This window comes from Lacerta agilis, chromosome 2 (genome assembly GCF_009819535.1).
Source record: "Lacerta agilis isolate rLacAgi1 chromosome 2, rLacAgi1.pri, whole genome shotgun sequence".
Classification (NCBI taxonomy): Eukaryota; Metazoa; Chordata; class Lepidosauria; order Squamata; family Lacertidae; genus Lacerta; species Lacerta agilis.
Genome location: NC_046313.1, coordinates 67,220,075 through 67,239,719, shown reverse-complemented (window position 1 = coordinate 67,239,719; position 19,645 = coordinate 67,220,075). Strand labels below are relative to the sequence as shown.

The 19,645-nt window shown below is 43.0% G+C and overlaps 1 protein-coding gene across 2 annotated transcripts; it reads left to right on the top strand.

Annotated features, from left to right (window-relative positions):
* Positions 1-2,187: 2,187 nt before the first annotated feature.
* On the top strand, positions 2,188-15,556 carry MON1A (MON1 homolog A, secretory trafficking associated). Of its 2 annotated transcripts, none has more exons than XM_033140575.1 (6): positions 2,188-2,370; positions 7,305-7,449; positions 9,703-10,170; positions 11,829-12,594; positions 13,790-13,937; positions 14,407-15,556. In XM_033140575.1, the coding sequence occupies exons 2-6, from the start codon at positions 7,326-7,328 to the stop codon at positions 14,545-14,547; spliced, it is 1,647 nt and encodes a 548-aa protein (XP_032996466.1). In that variant the 5' UTR covers positions 2,188-2,370; positions 7,305-7,325; the 3' UTR covers positions 14,548-15,556. The 2 variants fall into 2 exon arrangements, with proteins under 2 accessions (XP_032996466.1, XP_032996465.1); XM_033140574.1 differs by lacking the exon at positions 2,188-2,370 and adding an exon at positions 6,604-6,690.
* Positions 15,557-19,645: the final 4,089 nt, after the last annotated feature.

Below are 19,645 nucleotides of genomic sequence, written 5' to 3'. Positions count from 1 at the left end.
TGATAACACCCATGGAGGGTTTGTGTACCTCACACACTATCATTACTTGGAGATGGGTTTGGGTTGTGCATGTAAGCATAGTTAGCAGAATGCAGTTAGGTTTGCAAAGCAGAAGGGAAGGTGGCACTAAGACAGGAAGTGGAGGAGGCCTGCAGCCTCATCAAGCACGGGGCAGCAGAAGGCCCAGTAAACCCGTCCCTGTCCTTTGGTTTCATTGTGGTGATGGAGGCTTGAATGTGTAAAGTTGTGTGGTGGAATGCACACACATCTCCCCCAGAAACCAGTAGGCCAAACCCTGCCCTTTCATCACAGAGGTGATGGAAATCACTATACCCTAACGGTGGAATTGTGTTTCCTATTTCCTCCACTTTTAGGCTCCTCAATAAGCATTTCACACCTTGCCTGTCTTTTGAAAGGCATATATCTAGTCTTCCTTAAATGTGGGTTTGACAAGACATTCATATTCTCAATATAATTAACTATTCTGAACTATTTTGTCAAGCAGAGGTAAGGGAGCACTGTCGCCAGTTTCCAAGTTGGAGAATGAGATACTAGTGGCATGCTCATAAAATGTTATGTTCATTCTTTTAAACAAAATGGCAGCAGACCTCCAAATGCCAGTTTCTGGGAGAGAAACAGCGAGAGAGGCGTATTGCCTGCTTTTGTGCTTCCCAGGGGCATCTAGTTGGCCACTGTAGGGAAAGGGATTCTAAACTAAATGGGTTTTGGTCTGATCCTTAAGTTCTTAAGCATTTTCACACCAGGTGTTGCAATTCTGCATCTTCAATTGATAGAATCTTGCCTACATTCAGTTTTTTTCTGCACCAACCCTAAAGTGCCTAATTATTGTGATTTCCAAAATAGTGCTATAAGGACAAACACAATAGGTTTTCTGTGGGGGGCGGGGATCCTTCAAGAGCAACATGCTGCTCCTTCAAGAACTTTGCACCTGTGGAGGTTATTTCACAGATCATAATTTGGAACTGGTGCAAGGAAGTAGCTATGACTGCCATTCCACACATACTTACTTGGGAGTAAATCCCATTGTATTGGATGCGGTTTACCTCTGTATAAGCCTGCAACAGATTGAACTGAAAAGTTGTGTGAACTGTGATTATGGAAGTTGTAAGGACTGCCAAGGTTGAGTTAACTGAGCTAAATTTATTTATTTATTTATTGCATTTATATCACACCTTCCCCCCCCCCCAAGGAGCTTAAGGTGCTATACATGGTTCTTCTCATTTAACCACAATAACCCTGTGAGGTAGGTTAGGCTGAGAGTTCGTGACTGGCCCCAGGTTGGCCAGTGAGCTTCATGACTGAGTGGAGTTTTGAACCATGATCTTCCAGGTCCTTGTCCAGAACTCTAACCACTACAGTACACTGGCTGAATGTGAACGTTCTGATTTACAGATCTCAATGCATACAACAGCTCAAAGCCCTTCAACTTATTTTTGTAACAGACTCAATACATGCTTTTCTAGGAGTAAGTTCGAATGAACACAGGAGAATTCAATTCTAAGTAATGTGGCAGCATGGCTGTAATCACAAACATTTATTTGGGAATAAAACCCAGCGGAACTTCTGAAAAAAACATGCCACATGTTCGTCATAGCTGTCAACCCTCCCTGCTGTTTCCCAATGCTATAATAAGGGAATTTCCTGCAAAAAAAGGGAAAGGTTGACAGCTATGAATTGTTTGTTTTGGCTTTTTTTTCCTCCTTAACATTTAAGAATGTGATGTGACTTAATAAAAACATTACAACAAAACAGGATTTAATAGTTTGAAACAGGACTTCCTCTCCATTCCCCCATCTTCATCATGAGGATAATAGTGTCAGCTGACCTTACGAGGCTGTCATAAGGATTCAAGATAGAATGCACGTAGAGTGCTTTGAACTAAGTGACACTTAAATGATCACTCCTATTGTTATCATCAAACACGGACACCAAGCTTTTCTATGTTGAGAGAAAGCTTAAATCTGCTTCATGGATTTTCACATCTAGGCAGATGTGCATTAACCAGAAGTCTCTTCCATTTTCTGTGAAGATCGTATTTTGTCTACTGAAACACTGTAACTGCAGCTTGGAACTACATTCCCCAAGATGCACTGGGACTTGTGGCCCTGAAAGTGACCTTTGAAAGGAAAAGTAGGTAGTGCACTGTACCTTCCTGGCTATAGCTGGCGAGGGCAGACTCAGGGGAAGCATGTCCGTGGCTGTGCAGCATCAGAGTCCCCAGAGGAGATAGCAGCATGCAGAACCCCCTCTCCTCTTCCCTTTCTGCTTAGACATCACCGGCAAGGCAACTGCAGAAGCAGACACTCACTGGCTCTTTCCACTCCTCCGCAGGCTGTTCCTGTCAAAGCTGTAAGTATCCTTTGTGTGCTGCTAGACCAAACAGGAAGGCACATACAGGGGCTGGGCCGGTGGATTTCTTTCTTCAGCCCTGCATATTTTCCATGTTATTTGAGCAACATAAATCGGGGCAACTGAAATTCTTCCAAACTGGATTTCGTACAAATCCGTCTGCTGTACTACCAAAGCCAACAACAATAAGGTTCCTCAGGAAACTAGAAGCAAAGAAACCGGAGTGGTTTGGGATCACACTGTGCTCCCTAGGAGATTCTTCTCCGACAGAGAGAGATTGAGAGCCCAGGAGGAAATGTAGCCAAGGTAAAAGTCAGGGACATTTCTTGAGAAGGGCTGGCTATGTCCCCGCTACTTAAATTGTGTGCTGGTGCTCTCAGTGTGGATCAGAAGTTGTACAAAAGCATAAATAATTATTTGATTTAGAGGCTAGCAATATGCTGGGCTGAATGTCTGTCCACAGAGCAATTAACTCTACCAATTAGCAGCAGGTCAAACTTGTGGCCCTGTGTGCCTCCTCATCCTAGAGCAAAAGGCTGCAATACTGATATCAAAATGCCTATATCACACTTTACAGCGGCCAAAACACTTTATAACCATTATCATGCTGATAACTTTTATTGTTATAAATGGCCATTATTGTCATTGCATAAGGAAACGACTGAGCCTGAAAGAAGAGTAGCTTGTCCAAGGCCACACACTCAGTCTGTACTCTGTAGCAGTGTGAGAAACTCCAATATATATGCTCTGCGCCAAATGGCTCCTTAAACCAGGGTTACAGTTGCCAAAACGAAAGGCCTAGTTGCCATTTTGGGGCCAGGTGGCTCAAAAGTCGTATTTTTCAATACAACTTTTTGGTTCCTATAATTCATATTGATTGTGCAGATAAAATATCATGGACCGAATTCTACAAGATGTGATGCTAGTGTGTGAAAACAGACAAGGTCCAAGGATCCCCAGGCATGCACCTCCAGATGGTGGAGACATCAGGCGCCATCCTGGCGCCTGGGCATCTTCACTTGATCGCAGATTTGCGCCTGGCAGATTTTGAACGCTGCTCTGTAGCAATGGTAAGAACTGAACTCAGGTCTCCCAGGTCTTTGTGGGTATATGGCAGCTCACCCAGGAGAATGTAAAGTCAGTGTGGTGTAGTTGGAGTGTCAAACTAGAACCAGGGAGGTCCGGTTTAAACCACAAACTCACTGGGTTTGTGAGTTCAACCACAGTCAACCACAAACTCACTGGGTGACCTTGCGCCAGTCACTATCTCTCAGCTTAACCAACCTCCCAGGGCTGTGATAAGGATTAAAGAGGAGAGTGCTGCACTGAGAACCTTGAGAGGCAAAATTGGGTGTGTGTCTTAGCTTGCCCATGTTGATAACAAAATCTGGATGGACGGGCAGGTTCTTACCACCACCCCAAGTCTGGCAGTTGGGGACCATTTACTTTGTGCTACATAAGACAGTGAGTTTCTTTTATGTAAAGAAAAAAAGTTTGATGCAACTGGGGATACAATTTGGGATGAGCCAAGTGTCTTGGAATAGAGACAGGGTGGCTGGGGAGGCCCACCCAGATGGGCAGGGTATAAATTATTATTAGTATTAGTATTAGTATTTCCTCTCATCTCTGTCCTGTTGAAATAAACATTTTGGTAATTTCTAAATAAGCAGTTAGTTGGCCTGATAAAATGTTAGGGCTTGATTAATTACAGTTTATAGAATCTCAAACTTGCAACCTCTTCAAGGTTGTTAAGGTATAATCATAAGCTACAATTATCTTAATTAGTCTGCTGAAGATACTTCAGCTCATCAGTAAATTTTATTGTTTGGTTGTATGCTTTTATATTGTTGTAAATTGCTGTGATCTTTATGTGTATCTTGATACAGTGGTATATAAATATTTTTATAAATAAATTAAGCTGCAGGCCGTCCAAAACCACCCTCTGAAGGGTGTGTCGTGGGACCTAATTGCAGAACATATGTAAAACACACCTAGGAACATTGGAGGAATTTCCTAGCTCCTGGTATCTCTTCACTATGCTTCTCGCACATCACCCAAAGTTATAGTATGGAATAACCCCAATACTTCCATCTCTAAAAAGAGACAAACATCTGTCATACGATTTATCTGATAGACCAGGGATGGGGAACCTCTGACCTCTGGATGATGTTAAACTCCAGCTCCCAACAGCCATCGCTAGCATGGTTAATAGCCAGGGTTGATGGGAGTCACTGTTTCTGCTTTTTCTTTTCTTTTTCTTTTTTATAAGAATGGAGTTCTCTTGTCTAATACAGGAATAGGGAACCATATGTTGCTAACCTATGTCCTGTTCCCTATTCCTGTGTTAAACCACAAAAGCCCAATTTCTAACAAAAATAAAATGCAGAACCAGCGACTTTTCCCACTGTACCAATACATGCAGATTAAGTATGTATTCTGAACCAAACACCTATTAAATAGTTGCTCTTTTCGTTTGCTGAATTTTGTGTTGCTCTGTTTTGCCAAGAATTTTTTAATGTAGCTATTTATGTATATATTGTGTATATTATTTTATCTTTCTCTGTATATCATTTAATATATTAAACCTTGATAGATTTTAGTAAAATTCATGCTTAAATTTTCATTGTATTTTACTCGAATTCTTTAATATGTTATATTTCATTAAAGCCTATTAGTATTTAAGCTATTTGTATTTTGGTTTTTGTTGTTTAGCAGTGTTTCCTTGGGACAAGCATCGCTTCAAAGTGTACAGCTGGCTATGCACCATTTGTTTTTCAGACCTAGAATTCTGAAACAGCATGCATTCCAAACCTTTGCATGTTTATTCAGAAGTAAATTCTACTGAATTCGCTGGGTCTTACTTCCAAATATATGCATTTGTTGTTGTTCAGTCGTTTAGTCGTGTCCGACTCTTTGTGACCCCATGGACCAGAGCACGCCAGGAGGCATGCCTATCTTTCACTGCCTCCTGCAGTTTGGCCAAACTCATGCATAGGATTCCACAAATTTGTGCTGAAAATTTACACTGCTGCACAAGGGGGGTGGGGGAGCAAACCAGCCACAAAAGCAGATGGGGTAATGGCTCAAGTCAGTTAACCATTGTACCAGGAAGATAGATGTGAGAGCAGGAGAAAGGCACAAGGAAACAGACCAGCTTAACTCATACCAGAAGTCAAGTACTAAGTTAGTTCTGGATTTCCATTTCTACCTATTTTTTAATCTTGTTTAGTGGGAATCCCCCCCTTAAAAGCAATGCAGTTGAAATTAAATTCAGTTCAGCGCTGATCTATAATAACTTTATTTATTTTGTTAACTACTTGCAGATCCTGTGCACCTTGACTCAGAAATAATTTCCACTGTGTTCATTGGGATTAACACCCAGAAAAAGTGTATCAGATGGTAGCATGAGTTCATTCAAGCTGTAATCTAATTAATAATAATAATAATAATAATAATAATAATAATAATAATAATAATAATAATAATAATGTATTCATACCCCGCCCATCTGGCTGGGTTTCCCCAGCCAATCCTATACTTGCTTACCTAGGAGTAAGAACCATTGAATTCTGTAGTGCTTACCTCAGAGTACATAGAATCAGAGTTGGAAGAGACCACAAGGGCCATCCATTCCAACACCCTGCCAAGCATAGATTTACCGGTAGGTTGCACTGTAACAAGTTAGCTCAGCACATTCCAAGGTCTTGTGGTAGATGACAGAGATTAAAAATAAGTACCTGTAACTACAAAGGACATAAATTAAAATAAAATAAACACCCAGCTGCCAACCAGCTTAACATAAACACCCATCTTCATACACGACACTTAACTTTTTACATCATCAGGGGGTGAAAATTCCCCAGTGTGTAGAATTCTTCAACATGCTATGGATAGCAAGGTATCTGGGATGGAACGAAAGAGGGTGTTCAGTGCTACCAGCTCTTATCATTTAATTAATTTCATTATGTGCCTGGATGTTTGAAGACTAAAAGCATGCAGCTTGTAACCAATTCTGCTTTAACTGAAATAATCAGAATGTCTTTCCCATCCTGTGTGTGCCGTCAAAAGTTTGAAAATATGGAAGACGTGTGCTTTCATTTGCTTTTGAGTCTTTTTGTGATTTGTCCACCTAATCTCATAATAAGGATTTGACTCCTCCATTATCATTTGATTTTAACAACCACAGGCAAACACCGATGGGACATGGTTGACATTTAATAAATCAAGATGGAAAAGACACATTTTTATTGACCCTGTGTTAATATGAGGAGTCTCTTTCAGAAGCAGACTGTTCATCAGTGAGGAGAGAGATATCGCTGAGTACATTACCAAACTCTCCTGCGCTTCACGGTTTCAAATAGAAACATTATTCTGTACGTATAATACTTTAATTGTCCTGTGAATAAGGACCACTGCCCCTGCTTCCTGTTCGATTGTTACACATTGCAGGAAAAGACTGACCATTTTACTGCTGCATCAACAGATCTAGCCATCCTTACCAAACACTTGAATCATTTGGTGTTAGTGCCGTTGCTATTGAAACATCTGCCCCCATTGCATACTTCCAGGTCTTGAGAGCATTGTTGAGTTCAAATACCTGCTTAGCCGTGGATTCAGAGGGTGATTTTTGGTCAAGCCACTGTATCTTAGCCTCCTTTCCCCATTTGTAAAGTGAAAATGATAGTAACTTTTCTCATAGGTCAGTGCTGAGAAGAAACGAACGCTGCACTACGCAGTTAGAAAATGCTCACTCTATGTGGGATAACCATAGCGTAATTAAAACTGAAGCATTTCCAGGCTACTTCATATAAATCCAATGCTATGGAGGTGCTCCAATGCACTTGTTTTGTCACTCAGGTTAGGTAACTGCATAAGTTCTGCACTGCTTTGGGGAATAAAAGCTAGCAGGTCTTTCTTTGTTTGCTTGTTTGCAGGTCCCAACAAGCTTCCAAGGGATGGCTGCTGATGTTCACAAGAAGGATGGAGATGTGCCCAATGGCTCATTGGTCCCATGCGACAGAAAGCATGCTGAGAGGTCAGAGAGTCCTACCCCAGGTCTCACTCAGGGAACAGAACCAGGTAGGTGTGGGCAGAGCAATTCAGAGGGGGCTGGGGAGGGCGAAGCAAAGGAAGAGGGACCACCCAATCCAAAGCTTTGCCAGGCAGGTGGGGCTGTTCTCTGTCCCACTCTCCTTTATTTGGGGGCCGGTGTTTTAGCGCTTTCCCCTCCCACCAACATCTGTTTTTGCCAGATCCACAGTTGGCACACTTACAGCAGAGTGGCAATGCAAGGGGGTGCTGTGTTTAATCTACAATTTTCTTTGTGCACCGCTTAGACTGTGTTCCCCATGCTATTTTCTATGCACCCACTGCCTTTTCAGTGCTGGGTTTTTAATCTGTGTTCACATGAAATTATCCAAATGCATGTTATCCTGTACTTGGTTATAAAATACTACTCTTTGATGCATTGTTTCTCAAGCTTCACACCTCTTGCAAATACCTTTGCATAGGGTAAAGATATTTCCGCTCCCTGGTGTGAACAGAATCAAATTGACACTAACGAAGCTGTGCTGATGTGAACAGCTAGGGAGGCAAGAGGTGTGATGGGGAGTGGGGGGGGGAACAACTTCACTATGCTCTAAGGCATGGATAGGCAAACTAAGGCCCAGGGGCCGGAACCGGCCCAATCGCCTTCTAAATCCAGCCCGCGGATGGTCCGGGAATCAGCGTGTCCTTTTATTTAAAATGCATCTTTGGGTTATTTGTGGGGCATAGGAATTCGTTCAATTCCCCGCCCAAAAAAATATAGTCCGGCCCCCCACAAGGTCTGAGGGACAGTGGACCGCCCCCTGCTGAAAAAGTTTACTGGCCCCTGGGTAATGGTTTGGTTAAGTGGTTTATAGGTCTCCTACTTTTTAAGCTGAGCCAGAATTTTGTTTAAAATAGGAAATTCGTATTCAAATCTATTTTCAGTCAAGTATACATAATATATGCAAAAACATTTTTTCTGTGACTTGGGCTCTTCACTGCCTGCTGATCTCTCCACCCCACCCCCCAAAATTGTTATGAACTTATAGTCAGGCACCATTATCTGATCAACTCTGTGGACTGACCAAAAAAAAAAAATCTCCAGCCAACAGCGCTCATCTGAGGCTGGCATAAACACAGACAGTGTCATAATGACAAAACCAGAAGCTTTTGACCTATTCCTTAGGCAGCATTTCCAGACCGCGTACACCCACACCTTATGCCAGCAATAATAAATGTCATATTCCCTTGATCAAAACAAGGAGAGGACACAAAACAGAGCTAACTAAATTCTGCACTGCTGGAAAGCAAGAGGTAATCCAGAACAGTTGTTTGCATCCATCTGTCTCAAGAGAGAATGGAAGGGTGCACCATTGGGGGTAAAGTGAAACCGTTGGAGCCTACTGTGACTGTGGAGACCGATATGGGAGTGACATATTTTGTTGCAGCTGGGGCACATGAAAGCATCTGGTTTTGCTGTTACAGATGCACCAAGGTGTTTCTTCTGTCTGCACAGAACAGGGTATAGACCAATAGACCTGATTGCAGGTTCAACATGGTTGTATGGTGAGAATAAACCTGTCTGGGGTCACCTTTATAATCAACAAGTAGCAAATCCCAAACATGCTTACTTCGTAATGTAAATTCTACTCTTATTGATGGGATTTACTCCAAGAAAGTGCTCCTAGGATTACATCTTTAACCTGCATGTGCTTTTCAGCTGCTTGTGGAGAATTGTTTTCTCATTTATTTCTTTGTAAAACTACTACAAAAGGCTCAGTGAAGCAGTTCCTTTGTGATAGATGAATGTACCTAAAGAATGCACATGTTCTGCTTTAGTATGGAAGATAATGAATATCAGATACTTAGATGGGAGTCAAAGGGTTTCGGGTGCAAGGACCTCAATTTCCCGCTATCCTGCAGTGCAGTTACCACATCAAAATGTTAAAATGAAAGGCCCTGTCTGTTCTAAAGAAATCTATAGAATTGGAGTGCTTTCTAAGGAGGAGCATTCATTGTGGCTTAGGAAGCACGCATGCTATTTAACTAAAGGATATTTCCTTACAGCATGACACAACCATTGAAATCTGCTGTTTGCAGCTTGTAACCCACTAAATGAGGAGCACAGAAACAAAAACTCTGGTATAAGGTTAAGGAAAATGTTGAGAGATTTTTGCCATCATATGTGTCTTGTGGGCATTTATGAGTTTTCCTAGTCATTCTTTGATGATGCCTTTGTTGTAGCTTTTTATCTGCTCCTTCCTGGGAGTAACTCAGTATCTGTTCTGGCATGTTGTTTACAAGGGGCAGGCCAGGAGGGAGCCATGTTTGTTCATGCCAAGTCCTATGAAGACCTGACCAGCACCGAGAATCAGGATGCAGCTCCCCAGAGCCCGGAGGAAAGCGAAGAGCGCCAAGGTGAGCAGGCAAAGATGGAGGAGATCAGCAAGGACTTCAGTGAACTGAGCACCCAGCTTACTGGCATAGCCCTGGATTTGGAAGAAGAGATAAGGCACAGCAAAGAAGACAAGTTGGAGCTCTCGCCGCAGGCCTCACGCCGAGACTCTGTGCTGTCCGGGAAGGAGGAAGAAGACGTGACCATGGATGCCTGGCGCATGCACCAGAAGCATGTCTTTGTTCTGAGTGAGGCAGGCAAGCCGGTGTATTCCCGCTATGGGTCTGAAGAGGCACTGTCCAGCATCATGGGGGTGATGATGGCTCTCGTGTCCTTCCTTGAAGCACAGAAGAATTCCATTAGGTCTATTCATGCAGGTACTTAAGAGTCACACTGACAGGGTTTCTTCCCAAGAGACCGCTATCTTACCGTTTTTCAATTGGTTCCCCCAATTGGAAAAGAACCTGAGAAAACAGGAGCAAGGAGTGCGAATGATCTTTCCCCAGGAAAGCCCCCTGCCAGAGTGGCGTGGGGACATGTTTTTATTATGCTCCTTTCTAACCCAGCAGTTTTAGGAAATATTAGATGTCATCGAATATCCGATTGCCAGTCCCAACTTGTACACAGAATAATCAGAAGAGAACAATATGCTATTTTCATATTTTGTTTAGAAAATGCTACAAAACTAAGCCAGAGAAGGAAGCTATAGATTTCTTTGAAAGGCAAGTCCCAAGCCGAAGTGTAGTAAAAATGATTATCTAAATCCATGTTTGGTCAAGAGAGCCTTTCTAGACTGCTATCTATGGATGTTGATAACCACACTGACAGTGCTGCAGTCTCTGGGATGGGGAATCTACATGTAGATACCAGTCAAAGGCAATATTCTATAAGTATGCTTCCTTAAATCCTGACAATCACTGCCCTAACCATTAGCAATTAACTTAGATCAGTGTTTCTCAACCTTGGGTCCCCAGCTGTTGCTGCACTACAATTCCCATCATCCCTAGCTAGCAAGACCATTAGTCAAGAGTGATGGGAGATGTAGGTCCAACAACAGCTGGGGACCCAAGGTTGAGAAACACTGACTTAGATGCTCTCCCTGCCTCCTTTCTTTGTTTTCTTACCCCTAATTCTCATTGAGCAGGGAAACCCAAGCTTGGACCATATCATTTTAAATTGCTGATGGGGATCACAAAAAATCCATGCATGTTAAATACACACACCCACACACACCCACACACACACACACCAGAGAGAAGGCTAGGTTAGAACCTTTCTCCATGACGTCTAGGGTTTTTCTTTTATGTAGAAAAGCTTTTTTTGGTAGAGTAGCTGTTAGTCACATGAACCCTCACCTGCAATCTGAAGTAGTAGAGCTCAGATGCAAATTGATCAACTTGGTGAGAAGTAGATATTTAAAAATGGGAAGTCACTCTATGAAGTTAAAATATGAGCCCCTGGTAAAGATGGTTTCCTTATGCCATAGCAAGGCAACCTTGCTAACTGCATACGCGGTAGAGTTCTGATTTTCCTATTCTTTGTTAGGTTTTAAACACTGGGTTTCCAGGAGAGTGTAGGCTTCTTATCACACTGTTGCAAGGATATTTGCTTTGTAAGGAAATTGATTTTCTTCCCACCATCTATAATAAGGTTAGGGAACTGGGTCTGGCCAATGGGCTGGAGTCTTCCTTGCCCCACTCAACATGGGCCAACTTTGATAAGTGGGTGGGATTGCTCACCTGTCAATCATCTGACATCATTACGACATCAGGTGACAACTTGAAAGGGGCTTGCTGCAGACTGTGGGATAGGTGGGAGTGGCTTGTGGAAAACAGACTCCAAGGCCAAATTAGGACCTCTGCCAAGCCTAGTTAGGCCTGCAGGCCAGAGATTCCCCCACAAGTGATCTATGGATTCAGAGGAGTTGCCTCAAAAGAACCATAGCTGCTTTGTGTTCAGGAGTTGCCACTGTGTTCTAAAGAAACTGATGTGCTTCTTCTCGCTTTCTCCCTCCCCATCCTTGCCTTCTTGGCAGATGGGTACAAGGTGGTGTTTGTGCGCAGGAGCCCCCTGGTGCTGGTTGCTGTGGCTCAGACACGGCAGTCAGAACAAGAAATTGCTCAGGAGCTCCTTTATATCTACTACCAGATCCTCAGTCTCTTGACGTGGACCCAGCTCAGCCATATCTTCCAGCAGAAGCAGAACTATGACCTGAGGAGACTGCTGGCAGGCTCCGAGCGCATCACAGACAACTTGCTAGACCTGATGGCAAGGGACCCAAGCTTTCTGATGGGGGCTGCACGTTGCCTCCCCATGGATGCTGCAGTCAGGGATGCCGTGAGCTCCTGCCTCCAGCAAGCCAAAGCTAAAAGCCTGGTCTTCTCCATCCTCTTATCCAAGAACCAGCTGGTATCTCTGGTGAGAAAAAAGGACCAGTTCCTGCATCCGATTGACCTCCACCTACTCTTCAACCTCATCAGTTCATCCTCCTCATTTAGAGAAGGAGAAGCCTGGACTCCCATCTGCCTGCCCAAGTTCAATTCCAGCGGTTTCTTCCACGCTCACATTTCCTACTTGGCGCAGGACACGGACTTGTGTCTCCTTCTGATCTCCACTGACCGTGAGGACTTCTTCACAGTGTCTGACTGCAAGCGCAGGTTCCAGGAACGGCTGAAGAAGCGCGGTGTTTATCATGTCCTTGTGGAGGCGCTGTGCACTCCTTTCTACACTGTCTCCCAGGTGGGAATCCCAGACCTCCGACACTTCATCTACAAATCTAAGAGCTCAGGACTCTTCACCAGGTGAGAATCTGTTCTAGGCTGCGTCTTTCTTTCAGCTCATTAATATTATCTGATGCTTTGTTAAGTGGCAAGGATGGGTGGGATTTATGTATTTATTTAAAAGCATTTCTAAACGACTTAAGTGTTAAAAGATATTTAAGTGATATATGTAGTTACAGGTAGGTAGCCGTGTTGGTCTGCCATAGTATAAACAAAATAAAAAATAAAAAGATTCTTTCCAGTGATATATGAAATGCAACATAGAAACAATAGGACAGAATCGTAAAAACAGAGTTGTAGGCAATGTTAGCCATTCACAGAGTAGACCCATTGCAATTAATGGACAGACTAACTGAGTAAAAGTTGCTTTGATACAACGCAGAGATACAGAATAAAAAACAAACCAGTATTATAAAAACAGGAATTCAGTGCAGGGCCCAATTTTATGGGTCAGGAAAAGTGTCTATTTTGTATTTTAATTTTGCTTTAAATATACAGTGGTACCTCAGGTTACAGACGCTTCAGGTTACTGACTCTGCTAACCCACAAATAGTACCTCGGGTTAAGAACTTTGCTTCAGGATGAGAACAGAAATCGGGCGGCGGCAGTGCGGTGGCAGCAGTGGGAGGCCCCATTAGCTAAAGTGGTGCTTCAGGTTAAGAACAGTTTCAGGTTAAGAACAGACCTCCAGAACGAATTAAGTTCTTAACCCGAGGTACCACTGTACCTGCTGTTTGGGAGGGTTTGCTGGTTTTGTGCCTTAAAGAGGATTGTGTAGAAGGCGATCAAAAAAATTAATGATGATAATAATATTCAAGGGCAGGTGGTCTTTCATGTACCCTTGTTCTGGTTGGTCTACTTTTCTCTGTGACAGAATGGTCAATACCAGTCAGTATGGCCTCCATGTTTAGCTTTGGGGCACCAAGCTACTAAAGAGCTCATAGGATGCATAACATATCGCTGCGACGCTGCATGGCCCACTGGTTTTACCTCTAGAACCAACTGCAGGAATTCTGTTTCAGTGACAGCTCATCTGATAACCAGGAATGCATTTAGCTAGTTCCTTAGCTCTGGCTTCTGCCCCAGATCTTTTTTTCCTGAACTTGTTTCTGAATAGCTTTCCTTTTGCCCTATGAAAAGAAGCTATTCTGCTGTAGTCCATTTTCATTTCCATTCACGACAAGAGGTTCAACCAAGGGGAAATTTCTTTTTCCAGCCCAGAGATTGATGCTCCCTACATCACTGAGGAGGAAAAAGAGAGACTTCTGGGATTGTATCAGTACTTACACAGCCGGGCCCATAATTCTTCCCGTCCTCTGAGCTACATCTATTACACTGGATCTAATGAAAATCTCCTGGCTTGGGTAAGTTACACCTCAGTGGCAATTGCTAGAAAAATCACAGGAAAAGCAAAACCTGCGGCTATAACTTGATGTACGAGCTTATTATCTGGGTTCACCATTTTAGGATTACAAGATCAGAAATGGATGCTAGCTGGTATTGCAACAAATGCCTTGTTTTTTTTGTACATTTGCGCTTTGCGGATGTGTCCTCTGGATACATTTTCCAATGTCCATTAACTTAATCTTTAAAAATAGCATGGTAAGTGTGACGGTTAAAAGAGCATGCAAGGTTTAAAGCAGCAAATCATTCTTCATCAGATTTCTTCTCATTTCTTCTTTTTAACATCCTCTCTCACCAACACCACCTGAACCAGTGAAAAATACCAAAATCTCAATCTTGGCAACCACCACGGCAACAATCCTTCTTCTAGAGGAGTGGGCTTGCATTGTTGGCATGTTGTAATGGAGCTTTAACATTTCCTTTCTCCAGGTAACTAGTGCCTTTGAGCTCTACGTGTGCTTCAGCCCCCTGGGAACCAAAGCAGCAGCTGTCATCGCTGTCAACAAACTTATGAGGTGGATCCGCAAGGAAGAAGACCGGCTCTTTATATTAACACCCCAGACTTACTGACTGCTGCGGCCTGTGTCGTCTGCCTGGGGTTCCTCAGTGCCAGTGAATGCCCAAAGGGACGTCCTCTCGCCTCTGGGGAGACTAGACCCTCTCTCCGAGATTCCTTCCCCAAGCAGAAATGGGAGGAGGAGGAGAAAAGGTGGGTCTGAGGAGAACAGAGTTTTGTGCCTACAGGGAGCATCTGGGAAGGAGACTTGCATTTCAGTTTGTACTACATTTTAAACATTAACTCTGCTGCATCTGGAACTGAAACATGGATCCTCCTGGCTTTCATCCATGTGATTGCTACCCAAGATGCTCTTCATCCCCAACATAGAATGTAACTTCTGCCACTTTTTTTTTAGATTGTCTTAAACCAAATCTTGTCCACATCTCCCGAGTGTGTTTTCCCCTCCTCTCCTAACAAACTTCTCTTGGGAGAAGCTCAGGCAATTGTTTCCCTGTATTGTTGCCCAAGCCAATGCATCAAGGAGTCCAGTGTACTTCATTGCCCGTGGGTTCCCTAATCTTTAATGACTTCCCAAATGTCCTCTGTGTCACGCTGCCTTGCACCTCAAGCAGCGGGTCATCAAAGGAGCATGTACTGGGGAGCAGAGAGAGCATTTTATGAACAGTCTAGCTCCCTGCTGCACACTTCCCTTTGGAATCGGCTTAGGTCACTGATTCCTTCTAATTTTTATGCAAGTTCCTAGTTTGCAAAGCTCTGATGTATCCACATCTCTGCTATTGTACTCCACATGCTGCCCATACAGAGAGGGGCATAGGAAGGGGTGTGTGGTGGGGGCAGTCCGCCCCAGGTGTCATCCCCTCGGGCGGATCGCGCCAACCCCGGGTGCACGGCATGTGTGCCGCTCTGGGTGCCCGATAGACTTTTCTTTGTTAGATTACTCATAATTTCAACCCCAAAGGAAAGCTGCAGGTTCAAGTATAGGTGTGGATAATGCAAGACTCTTTTAATTGTTTAACAATTGTTTAGACTGATCACTTTCAGACTGAGGACATACCAGAAGAAATCAAAAGCTCAGATGGGACAGAATGATTTACACTGTTAGAAGACAAAAAGGCAAAGGTGTTTTCCACATCAAGCTTCAACCACCTTTGTCTTACATCTGTCTGCAATTATATTTTGCATTCTATCCTTTCGTTAATAACATTCCTACAAGGTGCAAATAAGAAGAGAAAAGACAGAGATGCTTTTTTGGCCTCGTGTTATAGGAATACTCGGAGGCGATACAGTCTACTGAGGAGGCAGACTTACAAATTTCATGGGTGACAAAGGAGCTAAGTTCTACTCCCCATGCCCAACACACCTGTGATGTAACAGGAGATTATTCCCATCCATGGTGAAGCAATCACATTCCACATACCGTTTACACATAATTAAAGAACGCCATGTGCTCCAGGAATAACAAATACCGGTAGTATAGTGAAAAGCATACATATGGAAGTGGCGGTTGTGCCTGCAGTCCACGCTGTAACTGCTTCGTTATAAGAAATGTAGAGACAGATCTGGAGGGAGGCACAAGTAAAGCTGATATTCTACCCAGCGAAAAACATAGCAAACAACAAAATCAGCTGAGGTGGAGTGGAGGTGTGGACAGCATGTAGCATACATACCTGACTGCATTTGAGAGGTTTGGGAGAATACAAAGGATTGTGTTTAGGTCCTCCAAGTCCCAAAGTAGATCAGCAAAGAGAATTCTCTCTCTCGGATTGACCTCTGTAATATACACAGAGAGAAGACCATACAGTTATTCTACAAGTCTCATTTACCTCAACCAAATACTGGGCATTATTTATCCTTGGTCATGGTCTCAGACGGATATTAAACCTTTGCCTGGGTTGTACCACCTCAGATTGCAGGCAGCGGGGGGGGGGCACATGGAGAAATAGCATGTCGGAGAAGGCTAGGCTGGACCCCTTCTCCATGACATCCAGTTTTCCATGTGAATTATGTTTTTTGGTATGATAGGCATTCAGTTTTCGCATCCATGCTGCAGTTGTACAGCCTTAGGCCCAAGTTCACTGTCTCAGTGTGATCCCAGCCTTAGATGTGAGACTTTGTAGGAACTCAATACTCTAAGCTTGTTTAATACCTAATGTGTATGAGAGAGGGGGGAAGGTGGGGGGAGAGAAGGGTAATGTGACATACCAATGGCAATGTAATTCATTAAAGCAATGAGCAAAAGCATTGTGTCAACTCGTCTCTAAAAGGCTGGGAACACAACAGCCACAAGGTGGCAGCAAAGGGTCAGAAGTGTGAAAGCTTTCTTAACGATCAGGGCAGTGACAACACAAACAAGAAATCGATCCAAATGGAATTTTTAAAATGAACAAATTTCCTGTGCTTACAGTGTCACATATTCTGCGTCCAAGGTCACATCTTCTGCTACACATGTGAATTAGAATGTCATATAGTTGCTTTAGATTTCTACAGTTACAATCTTCTTGATCAATTCCTTAATACTTATAACTTTCATTTTCAATATATTGGAACCTCCGTTGAGAAAACCTAAATTACCCAACTAAAAATCCTACTTAATCCACACTCATTTCTGTCCTTCACATATCATGTCAAATCTCTCTCAATAGTACTTTCATTAATCCAAAGTATATCATTTGAGTTTTCTCGATAACATCTCCCCTAACCTTTTGCTAATTAAACCATTTGGTTTCAGGAAATCTGCAGTTCTGTATATGTGAAATAATTGTTACTCTCTTTGTTGGGTTGTGCAACTTTGCAGTTGCTACATGTCGTATCAAGGGTGCCCCCAGATAGGGCTTGCTTTAAGTTTAGGCAAAGATCAATTCCAAAAGAGTATAAGAGAAGTTTCGCTGTTCATCCCTTATGAGCATCCCTGCTTGCAGTTCTTTTGCCAAAGTTTGTGTTCCATTTTGTTCTTCTCATTTAGACAAGACTTCCAGTTTTTGAAGGAAGAGTTCTGCCTAATAGCTTCTTTGACTACTTGTTAACCGCAATGACATCCTCTTGCTCCTTTCCTGACCTGTAGTATACATTCCAGTTAAACTTCTAATACCGTTTTTTTCAACAACTCCCTGCCATTTTTGAGTGAGAAAACCCTATTGACTTTGACTTTCAGCTTCCTTTTTACTAATCTCATTTTTGGGAAGTTTTCTCTTTTGACAAATGTGACCATGTTGAATTTTCTTGGCTATTTGCCATTTACAGGTATGTTTACAGTACTTTAATAGTGCTATGGTCACTGCTCCCAATTGGTTCAGCAACACTTATAGCCTGCAGCAGGTTCTGGACGGCACCAAATATTAAGCCCAGGGTGCTGCCCTCTGGTCGGCTCCATGACCATATGTACTGTAAAAAGGTAATGGGACCGCTGACCGTTAAGTCCAGTCGCGGATGACTCTGGGGTTGTGGCGCTTATCTCGCATTACTGGCCGAGGGAGCCGGTGCTTGTCTGCAGGCAGCTTCTGGGTCATGTGGCCAGCATGACTAAGCCGCTTCTGGCGAACCAGAGCAGTGCACGGTGACGGAAATGCTGTTTAACTTCCCGCCAGAGCGGTACCTATTTATCTACTTGCACTTGATGTGCTTTCGAACTGCTAGGTTGGCAGAAGCAGGGACCGAGCAACGGGAGCTCACCCTGTCACGGGGATTCGAACCACCAACCTTCTGATTGGCAAGCCCTAGGCTCTGTGGTTTAGACCACAGCGCCACCCGCGTCCTAGAGCAAATTATTAGGGTTTCAATAAATTTTGCCCATTTGTCATGACTGGAACACACATGTAGCCAGTCTATGTGATGGTAGTTGAAGTCACCCTTTTCTGGATGCTTCCTTGATTTTATTCTTCATCTCAAGATCTCCCTGATCATTTTGAACATGGATGATCGCACATCCCCAGTATTAAATTACTCTAGGGGTTCTGTATTACTACCCACAACCATCTTGTGGGGGAATCTGCCCCTTTGGGGATTTCTAGCTTGCTGAACTAAATCTCCTGTTTGCATTGTTTGCTCTGTCCTTCGAGGGAGGGCACAGCAACTACTATGCTACCCCACTAAAGAGAGATTCCCAGAAAATATTTCACAAGGGCATTTAAAATGCCTGGAGAAAAGCCGGAAGGAGCCCTACAAAGAAACTGGAAATAATAGCATGAATGCCAGAGATGGATGATATAATCATGGTTTTGATCTTGCTACTTTAATTCAGCGCAAGCAATTCCTGTGTAGAAAGGAGCTCTTGGTGGCTTTTGTAAAATAGTTGTCAGCTTTAACAACCCTTACATTGCCTTATTTAAATCTTCTCAACACAAATCACATTTTAATAAGCCTTGTTAAGAAAAGTGTAGGGCAAGATTGTGAAACTCTCTGCAGATCAGTTGATAACGAAAACGTTTATCTTTTGGGATACAGTTACTGTTATGGTAAGATGATGGGAATTATACTGTCTGCCGCGTGTGGGAGAAGGCAATCCCAGATCTGTAAGGTTTGTTTATTTATTTAGAGCATGTCTACCTTGCTGCCTCTCAGTCCTCACCCCAAAAACCTTTCAGTCCAGCTTATGTGGAATAAAGGAAGACAGCCCCTTCCTGTGAGCTTACAAAAATACACAACACGAAAGGAAGAGGAAAGCAAACTCAGGCACCAATTATTAAATAGCGGTTCTTATAAGTACTAGCTCAGGAATGAAAACAGTTCAGAAATGGGTTGGGGGCAGGGGAACCTAGTGGAACTGGCCTTCCAGCAAAGCGAATGGAATGGGGCCTGCTCCCATCTCGCCCACAGAGGAATGGCTGCTGTCACATGACATTTGTGGGAGACAAAGCCCAAGAAGATTTAGCTTCTCCCACCCCTCATATGCATGTATGTATGTATGTATGCATGCATGCATTTTAGGCATACATTTATAAAATAAATGCAGAAAACAAAACACTTTGCAATGCAAATAATTATATATATATATATATATATATATATATATATATATATATATAGGCAACGGAGGTAAAGACGCCAAGAAGGAAATGGATCAGAAATAATCAGGAAAACAGAAATGAAGAATGATAAGTTGCAATATGATTTATATGTCATAAGATGCAGTCATGTTGCATTAATACTAGT

What these genes read in the sequence shown, in the direction of transcription:
- MON1A (XM_033140575.1), top strand. Translation starts at nt 7,326, where the DNA reads ATGGCTGCTGATGTTCACAAGAAGGATGGAGATGTGCCCAATGGCTCA. An exon ending in CACTCAGGGAACAGAACCAG is followed by an intron (nt 7,450 to 9,702) that starts GTAGGTGTGGGC and finishes GTTGTTTACAAG; the next exon opens with GGGCAGGCCAGGAGGGAGCC. An exon ending in ATGAAAATCTCCTGGCTTGG is followed by an intron (nt 13,938 to 14,406) that starts GTAAGTTACACC and finishes TCCTTTCTCCAG; the next exon opens with GTAACTAGTGCCTTTGAGCT.